General features: G+C 43.6%; 1 protein-coding gene and 1 long non-coding RNA gene across 5 annotated transcripts; one reads left to right on the top strand and one right to left on the bottom strand.

Annotated features, from left to right (window-relative positions):
• Positions 1-13,320: 13,320 nt before the first annotated feature.
• Positions 13,321-14,703, top strand: LOC120053545 (small nuclear ribonucleoprotein F-like). The gene is made up of 4 exons (XM_039000680.1): positions 13,321-13,396; positions 13,714-13,839; positions 14,068-14,132; positions 14,412-14,703. The coding sequence occupies exons 1-4, from the start codon at positions 13,394-13,396 to the stop codon at positions 14,479-14,481; spliced, it is 264 nt and encodes an 87-aa protein (XP_038856608.1). The 5' UTR covers positions 13,321-13,393; the 3' UTR covers positions 14,482-14,703.
• Positions 14,704-16,673: 1,970 nt separating this feature from the next.
• Positions 16,674-24,287, bottom strand: LOC120054187. 4 transcript variants are annotated; one of them, XR_005477583.1, is made up of 6 exons: positions 24,195-24,287; positions 23,465-23,565; positions 18,707-20,031; positions 18,393-18,552; positions 17,909-18,203; positions 16,674-17,729 (listed from the first exon to the last, which is right to left on the bottom strand). It is a non-coding gene; the product is annotated as an uncharacterized LOC120054187 (long non-coding RNA). The 4 variants fall into 4 exon arrangements; XR_005477582.1 differs by having other exon boundaries at positions 18,393-18,867; positions 19,225-20,031; XR_005477581.1 differs by having other exon boundaries at positions 18,393-18,867; positions 19,296-20,031.
• Between the last annotated feature and the right edge of the window lie 75 nt (positions 24,288-24,362).

The raw sequence follows: 24,362 nt of genomic DNA, 5'->3' as shown, positions 1-24,362 counted from the left end.
GATACTACACTTGTTTTCTAATCCATGCCCCTACTTTATATCTGTATTCCCAGTCATGTGAAATCCATCGATTAGCGTCTAATGAATTTATTTCCAATTTACTGATTTCCTTATATGAACTGTAACTCAGTAAAATCTTAGAAATTGTTGCATGTTGCATTTATATTTTTGTTCAGTACACACACACACACACACACACACACACACACACACACACACACACACACACACACACACACACACACACACACACACACACACACACACACACACACACACACACACACAGACAGACACACACACTGAGACACATAAACATCACCTGACAGTTGTCAGCCAGACTACCCTGGACCTGGGGTTATCTGACCCCTGACCCCAATAATCAGCCATTTGTGAGCCAGTTGTTTAAGTCATGATAATATCACCAGAGTCAAAGGGGAAGAAAGAGAGAAAAAGAGAGCTTTCAGCAAGAGGTGATACACTGTATGTGCGTGTTTGGATGCGTGCGGGTGTGTTTGCTTAAGTTCAACTGCATTGTCATGAATAGGTTACTACTTTGATATATCACAACAGTGCCTTCAGAACATATTCATACCCCTTGACTTATTCCACATTTTGTTGTGTTACTGCCTGAATTCAAAATGGATTAAGTATATGTTTTTCTCACTCATCTACACACAATACCCCATAATGACAAAGTGAAAATATGTTTTTCGATTTTTTTGAAAATGAAATATCACATTTACATAAGTATACACAGCCCCTGAGTCAATACTTGTTAGAATCGCCTTTGGCAGCGATTACAGCTTTGAGTCTTTCTGGGTAAGTCTCTAAGTGCTTTGCACACCTGGATTGTACAATATTTGCATATTATTCTTTTTTAAATTCTTCAAGCTCTGTTAAGTTGATTGTTAATCATTTTTATACATTTCTATACATCTATACCATTTTCAAGTCTTGCCATAGATTTTCAAGCCGATTTAAGTCAAAACTGTAACTAGGACACTCAGGAACATTCAATGCCGTCTTGGTAAGCAACTCCAGTGTATATTTGGCCTTGTGTTTTAGGTAATTGTCCTGTTGTCACATTGGTCGAAAGGAGTGGACCAAGGCGCAGCGTGCGTAGAGTTCCACATACTTTATTACAAAGTGAAACTTAACAAAAACAAAGAATAAACGAGCGTCCAGTACAGAGCGCACTTAGGCACTAACTGAAAACAATATCCCACAACACAGGTGGGAACAATGGGCAACTTAAGTATGATCCCCAATTAGAGACAACGATAATCAGCTGCCTCTAATTGGGAACCATACAAATACCAACATAGAAATAGAAATGCTAGAAACCCCCCTAGTCACGCTCTGACCTATACACCATAGAGAACCCAGAGGGCTCTCTATGGTTAGGGCGTGACACCTGTTGACAGATGAATTTGTCTCCCAGTGTGTTGGAAAACAGACTGAACCAGGTTTGTCTCTATGGTTTTTCCTAGGCTTAGCTCTATTCCGTTTATTTTTATCCCCCAAAAAACTCCCTCCTTGCCGATGACAAGCATACCCATAACATGATGCAGACACCACGATGCTTGAAAATATGAAGAGTGGTACTCAGTGATGTGTTGTGTTGAATTTTCCACAAACATAACGCTTTGTATTCAGAACAGAAAGTTAATTTCTTTGCCACTCTGTCATTTAGGCGAGTATTGTGGAGTAACTACAATGTTGGTGACCAATCCTCAGTTCTCCTATTACAGCCATTAAACTTTGTAACTGTTTTAAAGTCACCATTGGCCTCATTGTGAAATCCCTGTGTCACGTCGTGTATGTACGTGGCAGGGAAGTCAAGCGCAGGAGAATTAAACTTGGTATATTAGTATTTAATAACTTAAAACATAAACTCCAAAACCAAAGTCCATAATAAAATAAATGTGGGTGCAAGAACCCGTCGCACACCAATCCATAAAACATGAACATAACATTAAACAATCTCTGATAAGGACATGAGGGGAAACAGAGGGTTAAATACACAACATATAATGAATGGGATTGGAACCAGGTGTGTAAGAAGACCAGACAAAACCAATGGAAAATGAAACATAGATCAATGATGGCTAGAAGACCGGTGACGTCGATCGCCGAGCACCGCCCGAACAAGGAGAGGCATCGACTTCGGCAGAAGTCGTGGCAGTACAACCCCCCGCCCCCGCCCGACCTAAGGGGGCGACCCGGAGGACGAGGCGCAGGGCGATCCGGATGGAGACGGTGGAACTCTCGTAGCAGGGAAGGATCTAACACGTCCTCCACCGGAACCCAGCAGCTCTCCTCTGGACCGTACCCCTCCCAGTCCACGAGGTACTGAAGGCCCCTCGCCCGACGTATTCGAATCCAGGATGGATCGAACGGAGTACGCCGGGACCCCCTCAATATCCAGAAGGGGCGGAGGAACCTGCCGCAACTCAGCCTCCTGGAGCGGGCCAGCCACCACTGGCCTGAGGAGAGACACGTGGTACGAGGGGTTAAAACGGTAATTGGGGGGAAGCTGTAACCTATAACATACCTCGTTCACTCTCCTCAGGACTTTAAATGGCCCCACAAACTGCGGACCCAGCTTCCGGCAGGAAAGGCAGAGGGGCAGATTTCGGGTCGAGAGCCTCACTGCGGTGACGGTCTGCGCCAACTTTCTGGCGCAGTACAGCGCACTGAAGGTGGACGTGGGCGGCATCCCATGTTTCCTCCGCACGCTGGAACCAGTCGTCCACCGCAGGAGCCTCTGTCTGACTATGATGCCATGGAGCCAGAACCGGCTGATACCCCAATACACACTGAAATGGAGAAAGGTTAGTGGTGGAGTGGCGGAGCAAGTTCTGGGCCGCCCACTCCCCCGGCCGGTCCTGGCAATAAGACCTCAGAAACCTACCCACATCCTGGTTAACTCTCTCTACCTGCCCGTTACTCTCAGGGTGAAAACCTGAGGTAAGGCTGACCGAGACCCCCAGACGTTCCATGAACACCTTCCAGGCCCTTGACGTAAATTGGGGACCCGGATCAGACACTATATCCTCAGGCACCCCGTAGTGCCCGGAAGATGTGTGTAAACAGGGCCTCCGCAGTCTGTAGGGCCGTAGGGAGACCGGGCAAAGGGAGGAGATGACAGGACTTAGAAAAATGATCCACAACAACCAGGATCGTGGTGTTTCCCTGTGAAGGTAGAAGATCGGTTATAAAATCCACAGACAGGTGCAACCACGGCCGTTGTGGAACGGGTAAGGGTTGTAACTTACCTCTGAGCAGGTGTCTAGGAGCCTTGCACTGGGCGCACACTGAGAAGGAGGAAACATAAACCCTTACGTCTCTTTCTAAAGTGGGCCACCAGTACCTCCCACTAAGACAGCGCACCGTCCGACCGATCCCAGGATGACCAGAGGACGGTGACGTGTGGGCCCAATAGATCAGCCGATCGCGGACAGCAGACGGAACGTACAGACGACCAGCTGGACACTGAGGGGGGAGCGGGCTCTGCACGTGACGCCCGCTCAATGTCCACGTCCAGCTCCCACACTACCGGCGCCACCAAGCAAGAGGCTGGGAGTGAGTGGGATCCATGGACCGCTCCTCTGTGTCATACAGCCGGGAACGTCAAGGCAGTGCGTCTGCCTTGACGTTCTGGGAGCCTGGTCTGTAAGAGAGGGTAAACACAAAACGGGTGAAAAACATGGCCCACCTTGCCTGACGAGGATTCATTCTCCTCGCTGCCCGGATGTACTCCAGATTGCGGTGGTCAGTCCAGATGAGAAAGGGGTGTTTAGCCCCCTCAAGCCAATGTCTCCAACATTCAAAGCTTTAACGACAGCCAACAGCTCCCGGTCCCCCACATCATAGTTTCGCTCCGCCGGGCTGAGCTTCTTAGAGAAGAAGGCACAGGGGCGGAGTTTTGGTGGCGTACCCGAGCGCTGAGAGAGCACAGCTCCTATCCCAGCCTCGGAGGCGTCCACCTCCACTATGAAGACCAAAGAGGGATCCGGATGCGCCAACACAGGAGCCGAGGTAAACAGAGCCTTGACGTGCCTAAAAGCCCCATCAACCCCAGCTGACCACTGCAAGCGCACTGGGCCCCCCTTCAACAGTGAGGTAATGGGAGCAGCTACCTGACCAAAACCCCGGATTACCCTCCGGTAGTAGTTGGCAAACCCTAAGAATCGCTTCACCTCCTTCACCGTGGTGGGAGTCGGCCAATTACACACGGCTGCAATGCGGTCACTCTCCATCTCCACTGCTGACGTGGAAATGCGATGCCCTAGGAAGGAGATGGACTGTTGACAGAACAATAATTTCTCAGCCTTGACATACAGGTCATGCTCCAACAGGCGACCAAGCACCTTGCGCACCAGGGACACATGCTCGGTGCGTGTAGCGGAGTATATCAGAATGTCATTGATATACACCACTACACCCTGCCCGTGCAGGTCCCTGAAAATCTCGTCTACAAAGGATTGGAAGACTGATGGAGCATTCATCAACCCGTATGGCATGACGAAGTACTCATAATGCCCTGAGGTGGTACTAAATGCCGTCTTCCACTCGTCTCCCTCTCGGATACGCACCAGGTTGTACGCACTCCTGAGATCCAGTTTAGTGAAGAAGCGCGCCCCGTGCATTGACTCAATCGCCGTGGCGATAAGAGGTATCGGGTAACTGTACCTCACCGTGATTTGATTTAGACCTCGATAATCAATGCACGGGCGCAGACCTCCATCCTTCTTCACAAAAAAGAAACTCGAGGAGACGGGTGAAGTGGAGAACCGAATGTACCCCTGACGCAGGGATTTGGAGACATATGTCTCCATAGCCACCGTCTCCGCTTGCGACAGGGGATACACGTGACTCCTGGGAAGTGCAGCATCTACCAGGAGATCTATCGCACAATCCCCCCATCGATGGGGTGGTAATTGAGTCACCTTCTTTTTACAGAAGGCGAGAGCCAAATCGGCATATTCTGGGGGGATGCACACGGTGGAGACCTGGTCTGGACTTTCCACCGTAGTAGCACTAACGGAAACCCCTAAACACCTACCTAAGCACTCCTGCGACCACCCCATGAGAGCCCTCTGTGGCCAAGAAATAGTGGGGTTATGATAAGCTAACCAGGGTAGGCCTAGCACCACTGGATATGCAGGAGAGTCAATAAGGAAAAGACTAATCTTGGCAGAAGTCGTGAAGTCGTGACACCCTGAGCGGTTTGGAAAACCTCCCTGATCTTTGTGGTTGAATCTGTGTTTGAAATTCACTGCTCGACTGAGGTACCTTACAGATAATTGTATGTGTGGGGTACAGAGATGAGGTAGTCAGAAAAAAATCATTAACCTATTATTGCACACAGAGTGAGTCCAAGCAAGGTATTATGTGACTTGTTAAGCACATTTGTGACCGACCGGCTCAAATCGGTCTTATGTAGCAAAATTTGAAATTGTGTTTTTTACATTGGATAAAAGTAGAGACCCAGAGCTACAAAATGGTAAATAATACACTGCATTTTTTAGGAACAATGGGAAAGTAATTCTGTTTTGAAAGTTGATAAACTTGTAAACTCACTTTTGAGAAAATGGCCTTTAAATGTTTTGGTACCTAGTGAAGAGCTCTTCTTTGTCTACACCCATTTAGCACCATTCACACCCTCTTAAGCTTTAGCCCCACCCCTCTCGGTTCGCTCTTGGAGCGTTCAGAGCACACACTTGATGCTCTGGCCGATGATTTGTTTACCTCTGTATAACATGACAACAGCCTAACCAGCAACAATTTCATTATGCTTTTTTACCAACGTTTACTGACACCGGCCATATTCAACGGGTGTTGTGCGTTCGTAAATTCATCAGTTATTCTGCACTCTGGCATACTCAGACTGAATTTACGAACGCACCCGAAATGGTTTCTTGCATAGTGGAGTCTTTTGTTAAGACATGTAGCTAAACAATGAACCTAGCTAAGTAAACAGCGTGTAAGACCATAAAATGTGTAAGATCATATGTTAGCTAGTGAGCCAGCCAGCTAGCGTTAGCTAGTTAAACAACAACGAACATAGTACCAAATCATGTCGTTACTACCCTGCATGAATCTGCTGGGAGTTAACCAACCAGGTTCAATGTTAGGCTCTAACTAGCAAAAAAAATGGCTCTAAGATACGAATAATAACATCATGCACGTAACGTTAGCTAGTGAGCCAGCCAACTAGCTAACATTAGGCTCTAACTAGCTAAGCAAACAGCTCTGGGATATGAATAATAACATCATACACGTAACGTTAGCTAGGGAGCCAGCCAGCTAGCTAGCTAACAGTACACTTTAGCTTGAAATGAAACCACTTTGTCAAAATTAGAAACATGTCATATCTGAAAATGTAGCTAGCTAGACTATCATGGATGCCATGTCATGGTTGCCCTTAGTTTGAAGATGTAATCCAGAGACATGTGTTTTCTCCATCTCTTTAGCTATCATACTCTAATTCCACTGATTTCAAAACTCGATCCTCCAGAAAGTGGAGATCAACACTTATGCAGCTCCACTTCACGATCCGTTTTTTTTATTAAATGCAGCGTTTGACAGGATTACCAACACAGACTGACCAGTTCAAATAGACAGAAGTCTTCTAAATGGCAGACCAATCTGAACTCTTCTCTCGGCATGTCCAACCCAGTCATTATCTCAGCCAATCATGGCTAGTGGGAAGGTTGCTGACTTTTTCTGTTGCTTAACCAACTAGGCTCTAATTTAACAATTTTATTCGGATTTACAGATGGCATACAAGTGTGTTATTAAAGCACATGAACGTTCACGTGTTCCAGAAGGCATTTCTGCCAAAACACATTTTGATAAATCAAAAAGTTTATGTTCAAATGGCTCCTGTGAAGTATTGACCCACTACATATGCCTAGTTTCCTGAAACAAGTCACATTTTTACTCCTGAACTTATTTAGGCTTGCCATAACAAAGGAGTTGAATACTTATTGATTCAAGACATTTCAGCTTTTAAATTAATTAAATGTGTAAAAATTACTAAAAACATAATTCCACTTCGACATTATGGGGTACTGTGTTTATGTCCGTGACAAAATCTCAATGTAATCAATTTTAAATTCAGGCTGTAACACAACAAAATGTGGAAAACATCGAGGGGTGTGAATACTTTCTGAAGACACTGTAGATGATTGATGATGAGAGTGAGTCAGAGAGAGTGCGAAAGGACTGATGGGCTAAGATAAATAGGTGAGGGTGTCCGAGTTCAGGTCATGGCTGTAAATACATGAGATCAGGAGTAATTGCTTCTCACTCTGAACACGACTCGCCACTGTCTCACTAAATCATCCACACTCTCTACGTTTTCTCACTTTGGCCTGACTCTTTGTCAAACTCATTCCGTGGATGCCCGAGAGTCTGCGTGTTTTCTCTCCTCCCGTGTATTTGATTGATGAATTAAGGTCACTAATTAGTAAGGAACTCCCCACGTCTGGTTGTCTAGGGCTTAATTGAAAGGAGAGGGGGAAAAAATGCAGACACTAGGGCCTCCATGGAATGAGTTTGACACCCCTGTGTGAGTACATATAATGTTGGAGGGAGGAGTGTGTGTGTGTGTGTGTGTGTGTGTGTGTGTGTGTGTGTGTGTGTGTGTGTGTGTGTGTGTGTGTGTGTGTGTGTGTGTGTGTGTGTGTGTGTGTGTGTGTGTGTGTGTGTGTGTGTGTGTGTGTGTGTGTGTGTGTGTGTGTGTGTGAGTGAGTGAGTGAATCATTATTTCTTTGAGCCCGACCTGTCACTCGCTCACTGAATCATTCTCTTTCTGTTTTTCTTACTTTGGCCTGACTCGAGCGTGTGTGTGTAAAACTGCGTCAAAATAAGACTCGTCTCCATGCACAATTTGTTTTGTTACGAAAACATTCAACGATGTTGTGTGTCCTATGTTGTAAGGTTTGTGTTCATGTTTCAGTGTGTGTGCGTGCGTGTGTTTTGTGTTGGAGGTAGAAGAGAGAAGCATTCTGTTTCCCCCCCAGGCATCCCAATCCTAGCGGAACAGGTTCAGGTTCTTGTCACTCTGACTGATGGGATTCTGCTTTATGTCTCTGGGGAACGGGGTTCATGTCTGCATGTTTACATTTTCATGGGTTATGTTCAGAGTCCTCGAATGATTAGATGGGTCAGGGCTGGGTTGATGCACCTTTAGCCTTTGACTATGCATCAGCAACATGTTTTCAATCCACACAAAAAAAATCCCAAAGCATGGAAAACTGTTTCAGGAAGGATGTCTAATCTTCGTCTGTCTTTTTTGCTCTCCCTCATTGGCAGCAGGATGAAAGAAATACAGAACAAAGAGAAAGGCCTCTATTCTTGTTCATCCCTATTGTTTGTATTCTGTTGTCCTTCTACTATGCTGAACTTGTGTATGTGTGAACGCGACAAAGGAAAACCCGAGCAAAAAGGTGAAGGCAGCTTCCTGACGAAACGCTGGTGAATAGACAGACAGACGGAAGGACGGCGGGCAGACAGACACAGGCAGCCTGTTCCTCTACTACTGCTGTGCTTTATTTCTAGACTTTAAAAGGGTACTCCCTGCCTCTCTCTCCTCCCTACCTTCAGTACTTCCTGTCACCTAGTGACCCATGGAGAACTGGAGAGACCCTTGGATGGAATCCGTCTACGTCCATGTAAAAGTCAGACAATCAACCGGACATACTAGACAGCTAGTGTGAAATGTAACGCCTTGTATAATGCTATATGTGGAATGCTATAGGGCACTTGAAATGACCCCTTCTATATTCTCCTCTGTTAGAATAGGTAAGGTTAAAGCAGATTTCTAATGTAACACGGCGTATGTGGCCCGGCCTATTATGGCACAGTTCATTAGATTCCTGCCTCCGCACCTCAAGACCCACAGTCCAAGTCCAATTTTCAGCCACCTTCTTCCTCCCTAGACAGTGTCTGTAGTGTTTCTCAATGAGGAGAGAAATCATTACTAACATCATAGAAGGAGTACTGCAGGTTAAAGGGCAGTATTGATTGTTAATAAGGGAACTTGATGACAGGGTGGATGATATAGTGTCACTGTATTAAGAACCAATTACAAGGTGAAAGGGTCACATGATGAGAGACAAGATTGCAGATGGGCTGTGTCTGAAAACATTACTAGTCATCAAATCCTTGCTTCCTCCATCCTTGATAATTCCATTCCAACCAGGGTCTCCAATCAGGGTCTCTCCTGGACCTCCTCCTCCAAAGTTTAACAGCTAACATTTTCAGACATAGCCAGGATGTAGAAAAAGCAAAGTGCATGGGCTTTGTTTTCCTTGTGGCTTTCAGTAGCAGATATGTGCCCAGCACATATCTGCTACTGAAAGCCACAGTAGCAGTAGCAGATATGGGTGGATGTTGTCCCTGTTTCTACGGGTCAAGGCCATGCACAGCATAAGGATGTGATAGATACCACTAACCTCATGACCATGGTGTTAAAAGCATCACAAAGTCACGTTATTGACAGAACCTGATATTATTTATGTAGTGATTGAATATTATTTGCAGCTGTCAGGTAATGGGAAAACAGTAGAATACCAGCAACCAAAAAATGGGTGTTTACTTAGATATTACATGGTAAAATGATAATTACACAATAATAACCTATGAGTTTGTTTCTTTGGGGTGGTGGGGTGGTGTTGAAGTGTTTTGTTGAAGTCTGTGGAAGTGACAGATGGATAACTCAAGCTGTTCTGAAGTAACTGTAGCCTGCTGTAGCTAGGTGAGGACATCTGTTTGTTTTATGGATGCTGTTCCCTCCCCCCTCTCTCCCCCCAGGGGATAATCAGGGCCTCTCCTGGACCCTGCATGGAGCACGGAGCACTGAGGACCAAACAGGAGGATAATATGGATGGAGGATAGGGAAGGGGCTAGGAGCTGGGATCAGTGCGTGCATTATGATCGGAATGTCTACCGCCCCAATGCAGTGACCCTGCTTTAGGCTCCATGTCTGTGTGAGACAGTGTGTGTAAAGTAATGCCCGTGTGTGTGTGTGTGTTACTACAACACACACACACGCACACACACACACACATGGGCATTACTTTACACACACTTTCTCACACAGACATGGAGCCTAAAGCAGGGTCACTGCATTGGGGCGGTAGACATTCCGATCATAATGTGTGTGTGTGTGTGTGTGTGTGTGTGTGTGTGTGTGTGTGTGTGTGTGTGTGTGTGTGTGTGTGTGTGTGTGTGTGTGTGTGTGTGTGTGTGTGTGTGTGTGTGTGTGTGTGTGTGTGTGTGTGTGTGTGTGTTGTAGTAACGGCCATGTGTAGCACTCAGACAAACAACATATTTTATTACAATGTTTTGACTGCTAATTACATGCTGGCCTTCTGTCAAGTGGGTCAAAATAAGGTCAATGCTGTATATCTTCATCATTGACACAACCACAATATCTGGTTAGTCAACACCTTCAGTACTGTTATGGAACCAACTAGACAGCCTACTTTTAACACTGTACTTGCTAAGTGTAGGGGTTCTAGGCTTGTAAATCTGGCTCAATGTCCTGTGTGTACCAGGCTGCCTCAGGCAGTGTCATATTCAGATGCTACCAGACTGTGCCAGTAGGGTAGTGTTATCCTAACAGATTGGTCACTCTCCATCAATGACAGGTGCAGATCAGGAATGGTTTTCATTATGTTGTTGTATCCTTGTTACATATCTCTTTAATGATACAGATCGTTTCTCAGGTTGTCCTCTCCCCTGGTAGATGATGCATGGACAATAGGATTACTGACCATGGTAGAAACATGTCCTGACAATTGGGATCAATGCCGCTGAGGCATATCCTGTGTCTGGGTGGGAATTAGACCTTCAAATATGTTATCTGTGATTTATTCATCGTGCCTGTTGCAAGAACAGTTCATAAAGTACAAACCCTGTCCACCTGTCACTCCAGGCAGGCTAAAGCATACGCTTTAATAAATGAACGATTTTTTAAGTGTTTGAATCCAGGTCTGGTAGGAATTGATGAGTCTCGCAGGACTGCAGCCAACTTTTTCTAGCTCTGATTTTGGGCAGCCTAACTGAATCCATTGCTAAGGAATTCTGCAACATTGTCAATGTTTTTTTTGAGTCATCATTAGTAGACTAGGCTCTATCACTGTCATGGCTCAGGAGAAGACCCAGAGGCAGACAGTTTCGAAGTAACATGGTTTATTACAAAAACAGGGGGGCAGGCAAACGACAGGTCAAGGGCAGGCAGAGTTCAGTAGTCCAGTGCAGTCCGAAGGTACAGAACAGCCGACAGGCTCAGGGTCAGGGCAGGCAGAGGTCGATAATCCAGGGTGGTATAACAAGGTAAAAAATGACAGGCAGGCTCAGGGTCAAGACAGGCAGAATGGTCAAAAACCGGGAAAGCTAGAAAACAGGAACTAGAGGCGGACAGGAGCACGGGAAAAAACGTTGGTAGGCTTGACGAAACAAAACGAACTGGCAACAGACAAACAGAGAACACGGGTATAAGTACACTGGGGATAATTGGGAAGATGGGCGACACCTGGAGCGGGGTGGAGACAAGCACAAAGACAGGTGAAACAGATCAGGGTGTGACAGTACCCCCCCCCCCCCCCCCGCTCATACCTGGTTGACCAGGGTGCCGGCGTTGGAACTCAGCGATGAAGCCTGGGTCCAGGATGTCCCTGACGGGGAACCAGCACCTCTCCTCCAGGCCATAACCCTCCCAGTCAACCAGGTACTGGAATCCCCTGCCCCTCGGTCAAACCTTCAGGAGGCGCCTCACCGTGTACGCCGGTTGGCCGTCAATGAGACGGGGGAAGAGGGGTAGGCCTAGAAACAGAAGACAAAGGGCTGTGAGACATAGCTTTAATCCTAGACACATGAAAAGTGGGATGTATACGGAGGGTAGGGGGGACCAGAAGACGAACAGCAGAGGGGCTAATAATCTTGGAGATGGGGAAAGGGCCGACCAATTCAATCATCAAGTTTGCAGACGACACAACAGTAGTAGGCCTGATTACCAAGCATGACGAGACAGTCTACAGGGAGGAGGTGAGGGCCCTGGGAGTGTGGTGCCAGGAAAATAACCTCTCACCCAACATAAACAAAACAGAGGAGCTGATCATGGACTTCAGGAAACAGCAGAGCACCCCCCCCCCCCCTATCCACATTGACAGGATTGCAGTGGAGAAGGTGAAAAGCTTCAAGTTCCTCGGCATACACATCACTGACAAACTGAAATGGTCCACCCACACAGACACTGTGGTGATGAAGGCGCAACAGCGCCTCTTCAACCTCAGGAGACTGAAGAAATTTGGCTTGGCACCTAAAACCCTCACAAACTTTTAGAGATGCACAATTGAGAGCATCCTGTCGGGCTGTATCACTGCCTGGTACGGCAACTGCACTGCCCGCAATCGCAGGGCACTCCAGACGGTGGTGCGGTATGCACAACACATCACCTGGGGAAGACGACCTGCTCTCCAGGACACCTACAGCACCCGATGTCACAGGAAGGCCAAAAAGATAATTGAGGACAACCACCACCCGAGCCACTGCCTGTTCACCCCGCTATCATCCAGAAGGCGACGTCAGTACAGGTGCTTCAAAGCTGGGGCCGAGAGACTGAAAAACAGCTTCTATCTCAAGGCCATCAGACTGTTAAATAGCCATCACTGGCACCTTAGAGGCTGCTGCCCTAAATACATAGACTTGAAATCACTGGCCACTAGTCACTTTAATAATGTTTACATATTTTGCACTACTCATCTCATATATATACTGTATTATATTCTATTCTACTGTATTTTATTATATGCCGCTACGACATTGCTCGTCCAAATATTTATATATGTGTATGTGACCAATACAATTTGATTTGATTTGAATAGTAGATCTTTGCCAGAAAAGAGGGATAGGCCAATGAGTGATATATGTTTCAGTTAGGTTGGCTTCTTAGTGTTCATAGAAATGGTTATCAACTGTACCGCAGAGATGGAACGTAAGTCACAGAAAATAGATGTTGTGGTGGCAGTTGCAGAAAAGTACTTGGGGGTACGAGATTTGACTTCAGAAAAGTTACAGGGTGTATTGAGTGGTAGTGTCCCGTCCTCTCAGGTCGTTGGCCTGGGGTTGGATCAGATAGAGAAGAAGAAGAAGAAGAAGAAGAAGAAGAAGAAGAAGAAGAAGAAGAAGAAGAAGAAGAAGAAGAAGAAGAAGAAGAAGAAGAAGAAGAAGAAGAATGTACACTCCAGTCCAGTTGGTGGCAGTAATGCGCCTTTTGGTTGCCAACCGCCATTAAAAAAAAACAAGCGTTCACCACTACTTCCTGCAACCAATAACAGCGTGTAGTTGTCGTTGGAGTTTATACAAAATCAAAATGGTAAATATAGACTATACTATGAGATGTTGGATGAGTATTGATAATATGTAGTGAAGGGCCAGGCTATCATAAATATAATTTGAGTAGCTATCATAAATTCGCATTGTGCGCTTGTGTTGGGATTATCCACATAGCTAGCTATTTAGCAGCTAAGTTAGCTAGCTAACTTGTTAGCCGCTTTTGCTTTGCACTGTATGTGAAAGGCTAGTTTGACTAGCTATGAATCTAAGTAGCTAGCTGTGAGATGGAGCTAATGTGATCAAATGTACACTAATGCTAGCTAGTCTCAACAACACATGTGAACGATATCATTTCAGAGTTTACCGCTGAATCCCAAACCGTTCCTGAACGGTCTTACTGGCAAGCCCGTGATGGTGAAGCTGAAGTGGGGTATGGAATACAAGGGATACCTGGTGTCCGTGGACAGCTACATGAACATGCAGGTACGTGGACCAGGCAATGTCTAAAATGTGTGAACATTATTATCCTCAAATGGTCAAATGCACCAATGTACAGCATGTTCTGGAATGATTACCCAATGTGCACACAACTACATCCAGAGCCATACATAATGTACATGTCTGGTTTTGCATTGCCATCTGTAACATATCTATAATAACAGTCAATATCTATAAAGTCTAGCTATAAAATCTATTGTCTCTGATTTATAGTTGGCCAACACTGAAGAGTATGTAGATGGAGCGTTGGCTGGACACCTAGGAGAGGTGCTTGTCAGGTAAGTTCAGTGGAATGCTCATTGGTTTACTTGCACTTCACATAGCTTATGATTACACACACATTAGCCTGGTCCCAGATCTGTTTGTGCTGCCTTGTTCACTCCTATTATGGTCATCATAGTTTGGTGTGACAATGACCATAGGAGTTTCAAGACAACACAAACAGACCTGGGACCAGGCTACACGCATATCAACTGATTGTAGAATTAGCCCTTCTCTCTGTCATAGAACCAGCCTGCACTGAGCTAACAGTTTCCATGTGTTTCCCCTCCACACAGATGCAACAATGTCCTGTTCATAAGAGGAGTAGAAGAGGAGGAAGAGGATGGGGAAATGAAAGAAGCTTGAAAGCTGAATGCTTCAGCAGGCTTCTTCTACTTTCTTTAGTTTATATTTTTTTTTCCATCCGGTCGCTAATCTTGTTCACTGAATTAGTCCTCATTTTTTAATGAAAAACATCTTGTGAAAACAGTTATGTATTTTTTATATGATGATGATGATGAACCAAGCTGTTGTGCCCCTCACGGCACAAGGATAATAAAATTGTGCATATTGCACTTTTCAGGAACATCTTTTTATGGTATTATTTTGTGGTGAGGCAAGAATATTAAACAATTGAGTTATTTTATCAAAGTGTACAGGACATTTAATTATCGATCTAACTGACGTAACAGACAATGGCACGTTTACGAATAGTGCATTTTTGTAAATCATTTGGCATAAGCTAGCTAAAATATCGACCTAACATAAAAGCTCATTTATAATCAGTAAATGTCTTCAGACGCCAACCTTACGACAATTCGATGTGAACTGAAATTAAGAGCGGTCTGGCATGATCATTCAGAGTGTATGTCACTGTTTCTCATTTTTCACACAGGGTGGCATTCCTTAGCCTGGCGGGCTGTTTTGGGAAATGTTAGGTACAATTAAAAGTATACTTCAGGCACCACTATACCACTGAATACTCTCCCAAGTATTCAAATACTAATGTCTGTTCGGATATTCAAATAACCGTGCCCATCCTTATTTGTCAGCCCTGTACTTTCCAAAGGAGAAGATCCTGAACTTATGCTCCAGCTCAGAGGTCTTTTCCTCCTCCCTCAGAATGGTGTTTATCAGGATGTCTATCTGCTGCACCCGTATGCGGGTCTCACTCTTCCTGTATGTTACACAAGTAGATGGACACAGTGTTTGCAGTTAAGCTGAGTGCCAGTCTGCTTTCATATGCCTACTCCAAATGTAGTTGTATTAAAAATAAGCTATCACATTTACATAAGTATTCAGACCCTTTACTCAGTACTTTGAAGCACCCTTGGCAACGATTACAGCCTCGAGTCTTCTTGGGTATGACGCTGCAAGCTTTGCACACCTGTATTTGGTGAGTTTCTCCCGTTTGGGATGGGGAGCGTCGCTGCACGGCTATTTTAACGTCTTTCCAGAGATGTTCGATCGGCTTCAAGTCCGGGCTCTGGCTGGGCCACTCAAGGACATTCAGAGACTGTGTTGTCTTGGCTATGTGATTAGGGTCATTGTCCTGTTGGAAGGTGAACCTTCGCCCCAGTCTGAGGTCCTGAGTGCTCTGGAGCAGGTTTTTGAGGATCTCTGTACTTTGCTCTGTTCATCTTTCCCTCGATCCTGACTAATCTCCCAGTCCCTGCCGCTGAAAAACATCCACACAGCATGATTCTGCCACCACCATGCTTCACCATAGGGATGGTGCAAGGTTTCCTCCAGATGTGACGCTTGGCATTCAGGCCAGAGAATCTTGTTTCTCATGGTCTGAGAGTCTTTAGGTGCCTTTTGGCAAACTCGCAAACGGGCTGTCGTGCCTTTTACTAAGGAGTGGCTTCCGTCTGTCCACTCTACCATAAAGGCCTGATTGGTGGAGTGCTGCAGAGATGGTTGTCCTTCTGGAAGGTTCTCCCATCTCCATAGAGGAACCCTGGAGCTCTTTCAGAGTGCCAGCTTTAGGAAGAGTCTTGGTGGTTCCTAACTTCTTCCATTTAAGAATGATGGAGGCCACTGTGTTCTTGGGCACCTTCAATGCTGCAGAAATGTTTTAGTACCCTTCCCCAGATGTTAACCTCGACACAATCCTGTCTCGGATCTCTACGGCCAATTCCTTCGACCTCATGGCTTGGATTTTGCTCTGACATGCACTGTCAACTGCACTGTGTGTGCCTTTCCAAATCATCTTCAATCAATTTAATTTACCACAGGTGGACTCCAATCAAGTTGTAGAAACATCTCAAGGATGATAGATGGAAACAGGATGCACCTGAGCTCAATTTCGAGTCTCATAGCAAATGGTCTGAATACCTTATGTAAAAAATGTATTCGTTAGCTCGTCCACTATAACAACAAGTTCAAATGGAACCAGAGAAACTTGCTTGGAAGATACAACTACTTTCAACGTGCACTTTACCCGCTGGCCCTGTTGCTAGAGTAGTGACTTAAACTAAACTAGCTTTGGCTGCCATCTATTGTCAAGGAATGGTAACTATACTGGGCAGCTTGTTGGCAGACTCAAAGAAGATTAATAGTATTAGCAGATGCTTTTATCCAAAGCGAACTGGGTACATGGTGGTGGAAACAGATCACAGAAAGAGGATTACAATGCATAGTAAATTACAGGGTTATTACGTTGTTTTTACAAGTTCCAATATAACAAGAAGAGGATTCACAGGAAAGGCTGTGAAAGGCTGTGGTCTTTGCCTCATGCACAAGATCAATAGACACTACAACAGTAGCTTACCTAAAAGGAGCAAACAGCAATTGCTCCATACATTTTTGCACTTGTAAATTAATGAAATGTACCCATTGACTCTTGAAGAATATGACTTATAAATGTCTCATGAGCTTAGTTCAACTGTCGTACCCCATCAGAACCCAAAATATAAGCTCGTTTTATTCCAACGTTTGTATTAAAAAAAAAACATTTAAACAAACACAATATAGCCCCAAAACATGGTTAAAACTATAACTTTGATATCATGGATGGCCAGTCCTTCCACCGATTGCTCTGTCTATGAATTTGAGACTGGTTAAATTTCTCCAGCCCCATCCCTGAGTTTTTACCGAATCGGGCATGGAGAACACTTTGTTATTTTTTTCTACTGCTTTAAGAAGTTAAGTTGCAGATTAAATACACACCAAAATATGTTACAGATACTATAAAAATGTCCCATCACTCAGACAGTTAATACACAGCATGCAACACAGCAAGCAATCAATAAATCAAATGTATTTTACAAAGCCCTTTTTACATCAAACTAATAACAACCACAATGGTTATAGAGGGTGCAACAGTTCAACACCTCAGGAGCAAATGTCGGCTGGCTTTTCATAGGTCGAGAAAGCAGGTCCGGGAGAGAGAGTCGAAACAGCAGGTCCGAGACAAGGAAACGTCTGTTTAACAGGTCCAAAACAATCTGTGGAAAAGCAATTCCACTCCGACTCCCTCTATGGATGGGTGTATCTTTGAATTCGCTGTTGAATGGCCTGCTCCTTCTCCATTTTCGGAACACCAGTCCACTTCCCCAAGGTGACCGCCACTCTCTCTTTTTGGGCACTCAAGAGAGTCTGCTGGGATGGTCCTAGATATAAGTTACACAAATCATTTTAGGTAATTTCCTCTCAGCCAGCAGAGGAACTACCATCACAAACTGACTTGGCCATCTGTACTGTTGACCACAATGCTATGTGCATAAACTTCTTTCACCCCATATTGTCAACTATTTTTATGTCTACATCTGACATAATATAGCACACTTACCATTGGCACAGCGGTCAACGATGCAGTCTAGAAGCTCAGACCTGAAACACCATGTCTTCTCCCCCTTGATGGGTTTCACCACAAATGCCCTGGCAGCCTTGGAGAACTCTTGCTTGAAACGGAGCACTCCCTCATTTGTTGTAGCCTGATGTCTGTCCACCGAATAATTGTGGTCTAAGGCAGCCACCTGAAATCTTGTGGCATCCCCTGTAGGCCGAACTTGTTCCTCCTGGGCACGTATTTAGTGTACAGGGCATGTACACTCAAGTTCACCTATCTGAACACACTTCGTCACCTACAATAGAAAATGAATGTAACTAGAGATTAATAAGTAGGCTACTACAATTATACTACAACCAATTGATACTCAATCGTTATTCACAAAGGAATGCACAAATAACTAAAACAAGGTTTGAAAAACGTGCTTATTAATTTACAAAAGAATGTGCAATATATGTCCAGAAATAGTTTATAGTTTATTTACCTTCGAGATCCTTCAATCTCGGGTTGAGGATGTGTTCCTTCTTCAGGTGTGAAGGGGGGGGGGGGGGGGGGTGCTCACAGTAGTTGAGTGTATCTCCAGTGACCCACTGGTGCTCATTCATAACGTGGTGAACTGTGGTGATCCACTTTTCTTTTAGCACCTGGACACTCCCACCAGCAGCGCAAGTGGTGTGTTAATGCCCTCACCCATGGCAGTACATGAGACAGACAGGGAATAAATGAGACACCTGAGTCACTGACTTGAATCACCATGATCATATAGTTCTGATCTTACTATCGAATACATGACAGTACCTCTGGCTTCCCGATGGCCACCAGCTTTTTCCTCACACCTTTGGCAATGTGCCAAAGCTCATACTCATGCCAGATACTGTATGAGCATAGGAGTCCCTCAAGTGCACCCTCACATGTGGATGCCTGTCAATGGCCAGGGTTTCAATACTGCATCCATGGGCCTGTTAGGAAAATAACAAAAGTATTATTACTAAAAGGGTACCTAAGTGCTCTTCATACATCCACCAAATACACACTTACAACCCTTAGGCTAGCTACAAAATATAGGTTAGGCTATAGCTTACCTCAAAATAATTTTAAAATAACTTTTATGTTTCAGCATGCGATTGCTTTTCTTAAATATGTTTAATGGTGTGTATTATGTGTTTTACTATAGTGTGTTTTGTCGGGCTGTTGTGTTTTATTTATGTATTGCGTTTTATTTGTAAGTGTATACAGGGCTCTCTTGTAAAAGAGTTTTATCTCAATGTTTACACATGAAGGTTAATTAAAAAAATTATGTGTTGCAGGCATCTCACTAATCCCTCTGTCCCTCTGTCCAACCAGTAGCCATTCTTCAATTGGGTCACATGCACATGCACATGCACACCTGATCCTGGGCAGGATCAGGTGGGAAGCAGAGTCCAGGATGGTGTAAGTGCCAAAGAAGGCACATTGGCCTGGCGAATCACGCCGTGCGTCTCCAGATACAATCAGTGGACTGTCACCAATTCTAGCCAGAATGGCCTCTGTGTGCTGGGTCCACATGTGTGTAACCTCTGGCACAATGTAGATGCGAGGTTGGTTTGCAAACTGTCGCAGTGACATGGACACCAGGCTGAGGAGGCAACATGTTTCCACAAATGTGGAGTGGGAGCCGCCAGTTAGGAAGACCGGTGATGGTACCAACAGATTCCCTGCAAACATTTTCCACTCTGGTCTGGGACTCCAACTTCCTCCTGTGGTCCACAACACACTCAGTCTCCATGGTGATGGAAAAACCATTTCTTTTCAGGGATGAACTGATGACACCTGCTCGACATCCTGGCTCATGAACAACTCCTTCAGCATGCTATGTTTCAGATCTTGCACACACTCGTTGATAGTATCTCATGGTTCGCACTGTGATGATTGTAATTCTGAGCTCTCGGTTTCATACAGCGGATCCTGGTCTTCCCTCATCTCACTCGCTCTCTCTGTCAGCTCCATCTGTGGCGGTGGTGAGCGCAGTCTAGCTAGGCCTCGAGCTCTTTAGTGATGGCCCCGGTGAACCTCTTCTCCATCGCAGCACAGGAACACTCTGACACCCAGGGGTCAGTTTGGCATGCTGTACTAATCATTCTTTCCTGTTGGTAGAAACAAATGAAGGCATCTGTTAGGCTATAGCTACATTCTTCACAAATCACTATTATACAGACAATGCAGTCTAGCCTATCTATAACTATATACAGTATTTTGTGTACAAGTATATTGTATGTCCATTATTTTGTGTACAAGTATATAAAACATTAGGAACAACACTTTAATATTAAGTTGTACCCCCTTTTGCCCTCAGAACTGCCTCAATTTGTCAGGGCATGGACTCTACAGTACAAGGTGTCAAAAGTACAGGGATGCTGGCCCATGTTGACTCCAATGCTACCCACAGTTGTGTCAAGTTGGCTGGATGTCCTTTGGGTGGTGTATTCATGATACACACGTGAAACTGTTGAGCATGAAAAGCCCAGCTGCGTTGCAGTTGTTGACCCAAACTGGTGCGCCTGGCACCTACTAACATAGCTGTCCCAAGCCACTTAAATCTTTAGTTATCGTAATCATTTTTTGAATATTCGACGATGGTTGTTGACGTCATCCGCCTATATTCAATGGAGAGAGACAATTTCGATATAAAGTGTTTTTCTCAAAGTTGCCTGGATGTTACGTGTCCTACTTACTTCAGTACACTCATAACAACTTAAGCATTACGAACTTCTATTCGATCAAATAAACCTCGATCGAATAAACCTTAAAGCAAATAAGCGATCCATTTTTTATTGACCAAATTCGACAATCTCTCATTGGCCAAACAAAAACTCCTTGCTGGTGGGCGAAACAACAACAAAAATAAATAAAAATACAGTTCAATTTCTTTTTGTAGGGTAAGAAAATGTGTTTTTTTGTTAGTAAATTTACATTTGTGTATATGAAATTTGGCCAAAAGAATAATGAAATTAATTACATAAAAATGTTTCAGCTTATTTTTATCGTATGTAAAGAATCCAAGCAGTACATCTCTCCACAATAGTGTAAAATCTTCATAAATGTGTTCAATTATAAACCTACTGATGTCTTGCCACAGTCTTCTTACATGCATACAATGCCAAAAAAGATGCAACACTGTTTCTGGGTGGTCATTACAAAAGGAGCAATTTGAATTTATGTTTTCCTTAAACTTCTTCATATAGTGGTTGGCAGGGTAATATTTATGAATAATTTTAAAGGAAACCTCCTTAATTTTGTTAACCAGTAGGTATGTGTGTGGCAACATCCAAACTTTTTTCCAACAGATATTATCAATAAATCCATTCCAATAAGGCATGACATAAGGTATAGATACAACATCCTGCTGAAACAAGGTTTGTATCGCTCTGTTGTTGAATGGGCCAAAAGAGAAACAAATCTTTCCTACTGATGAGTCAACAGGGTCAATAGAAGGTAGGCTCTGAGGGTCAGGTCTTGACACGTTCCTGAATAACAGAGCAACACCTGAAGGAATGGCGTCTAAAACAATTGCAAAATCTTTAGGTGTTACAGGGACCTTGTACAGAGATAAGAATTCCTTATAACTGAGTAAAATACCCTCTGCATTTACCAGTTGGCTCACCAATAGGATATTATTTCGGAACCAATATTCTAAAAACAAAGAAGTATTTTTATACAATATATCCCGATTATTCCATATATAATATCTGTGTGGAGAAAAATTGTGTTTATAAATTAAGGACCATGACAAGAAAACCTGCCGATGAAAAGCAGAAAGTTTCCCTGGAATTTTGTCAATATTATAATTGCACAACATGAAGTTAAGTCCACCAAAAATAGAGAAGACATGATGAGGAATAAAATTCCAGATAGAAGTGGGTCTTCTTAGGAATTGTTTTATCCAATTGATCTTAAAAGTATTATTTAAAGTAGTAAAGTCCAGAAGTGTTCATTACAACAGTTTTCCTAATGTAATGGGTACGGTTTCTCCAAAGAAAGTTGAAAAGCATCTGGTCTATCTCCTTGCTTATTTTACTGTCAAGATATAAAGATAGAGCGCAATATGTTAGTCTAGAGATACCTTCGGCCTTGGTTATTAGGACTCTACCTTTTAAAGATAAGTCCCTCTGTAGCCATTGATTTAGCTTCTTCTGGGTATTTTTAATAAGAGGGTTAAAATTTAGTAAGACTTCTGATCCTTTGTAATGGTTATGCCTAAATATGTAAGTTCTTCTTTTACTGGAATACCATAATATGAAGGTGTCACACAATCTTTGACAGCTATGAGTTCACATTTATTAATGTTAAGGTATAGACCAGACGCTTTGGAAAAGGATTGTATCACATTGATCGATATGGGAATTTGGTTAGCGTCTTTCAGAAAAAGTGTAGTATCATCAGCCAGCTGGCTTGTAATAATTTCTTTACCAGCTATGGAAATACCTTGTACAGGACTATTATTTAAAGAATTTGCAAGAAGTTGGGTGATTAATAAAAACAGATACGGGGAGATAGGACAACCTTGCCTAATTCCTCTCTTTAACTCAAATCTAGGTGAGGTGCCATATTTCAATTTGATAGAACTGTTACCATTTGCATAGAGAGTCTTAATAGCCTTACAGAAAAAATCCACAAAGCCAAGTCTCTCAAGGGAGTGGAAGAGAAACTGATGCTCTACTGTGTCAAATGCCTTATAAAAATCTAAAAATAATATGAAGCTATCCTCAGTTATTAGGTCTGAGTAGTCAAGTATGTCTAATACTAGTCTGACATTGTTAGAAATATGTCTGTTCCTCATGAATGATTGCATCCAGGATGCAATCATTGTTTCATCAATGATTGCATCCAGGACTTATTTCATTCTTTTTGCAAGTAGTAAGGCTAATATCTTATAGTCATTATTAAGAAGACAAATTGGACGCCAGTTATCGATGAGCAGCACTTCTTTTTTAGGCTTAGGTATCAGTGTTATTAACCCCTGACTCATTGTAGGAGGGAGAACATTGTTTTTAATACTCTCTAAAAAGACTTCAAATAGGAAGGGAGCTATTTGTTCAGAAAATAATTTGTAAAATTCTGATGTAATTCTATCAACACCTGGTGATTTATTGTTCTTTAGATGTTTGATAGACTCTATAATCTCTTCAACTTTGATGGGTTCGTCACACTGTTTAGATTCTATATCACTGATAGAGTGAACATTATTCAGTGAGTTAAAAAACATATCTGTGGATTCCTGACAGTACGTAGAGCTATACAATTTTCTGTAAAAATTGCTACAGTATTTAGGGATTATTTTTTGGTCATCTGTAATAACACCATCAATGTTTAATTTATGGATAGTGTTATTTTTAGAGTGAAATTTCTCAAGTCTAAAGAAATAGGATGAATTCTGTTCTCCCTCCTCAATCAATTTTTTCCTAGATCTAATAAAGGCTCCTTCTGCTTTTACTCTATATATATTATCCAGTTTATCTTCTCCTCCCCCGAGAGGCCGGCTGGGGACCTCTGAGAAAGGGAAGTTATCTTAATGATCACCTTTTCCTCCTCAGCTCGACATGTCACCCACGGATCACGTTTGGGATGCTATGGAACGACGTGTACGACAGCGTGTTCCAGTTCCCGCCAATATCCAGCAACTTCGCACAGCCATTGAAGAGGAGAAGGACGTCAATCCACAGGACACAATCAACAGCCTGATTAACTCTATACAAAGGAGATGTGTCACGCTACATAAGACAAATGGTGGTCACACCAGATACTGATTTTAGTTCAGTATAGTTTCGGTGACGAATAAGATTACAAATCTACTGTCTAGCCTCAATCAATGCAGGAGTTATCCTACAACTCCTTATTCAAAACTAATATAGAATAAATAATAATTATTGCAGTGGCTGGGGAAGGAAGAAAACATTTATCTGAAATACAGAGAGACAATACATTTAGACAAAGATGATATTGATATGAATGATATTAACGATTATTTCACTCGAGTCGGACTCGTTTCCATGGTGATGAGAAGGCAGTAGGAGAGAAGGGGCAGGACTCAGCAACTCCATCTTATACTTAAGCAATAAGGCCCGAGGGGGTGTGGTAAAGGGCCAATATACCACGGCTAATGGCTGTTCTTATACAGACACAACGCGGAGTGCTAGGACACAGCCCGTAGCCGTGGTATATTGGCCATATATCACAAACCCCTGAGGTGCCTTATTGCTATTATAAACTGGTTACCAACATAATTAGAGCAGTAAAAATAAATGTATACCACGGCTTTCAGGCAATCAGCATTCAGGGCTCGAACCACTCAGTTTATACTGTAACTCTCAATGTATGGCTGAGCCATGTTCCATACCTGGAAAATGACATCAAATACACAAACCTGGTTAAAAGCGTTTTGCAAAATGACCGTATTTATATTTATTGAATAAATATA

Source organism: Salvelinus namaycush, chromosome 9 (genome assembly GCF_016432855.1).
Source record: "Salvelinus namaycush isolate Seneca chromosome 9, SaNama_1.0, whole genome shotgun sequence".
Lineage (NCBI taxonomy): Eukaryota > Metazoa > Chordata > Actinopteri > Salmoniformes > Salmonidae > Salvelinus > Salvelinus namaycush.
This window is presented reverse-complemented; position numbering and strand designations above follow the sequence as displayed.

Coding starts and splice junctions, on each gene's coding strand:
- LOC120053545 (XM_039000680.1), top strand. Junction 13,840..14,067: donor ACAGCTACATGAACATGCAG/GTACGTGGACCA, acceptor TCTGATTTATAG/TTGGCCAACACTGAAGAGTA. Junction 14,133..14,411: donor CTAGGAGAGGTGCTTGTCAG/GTAAGTTCAGTG, acceptor CCCTCCACACAG/ATGCAACAATGTCCTGTTCA.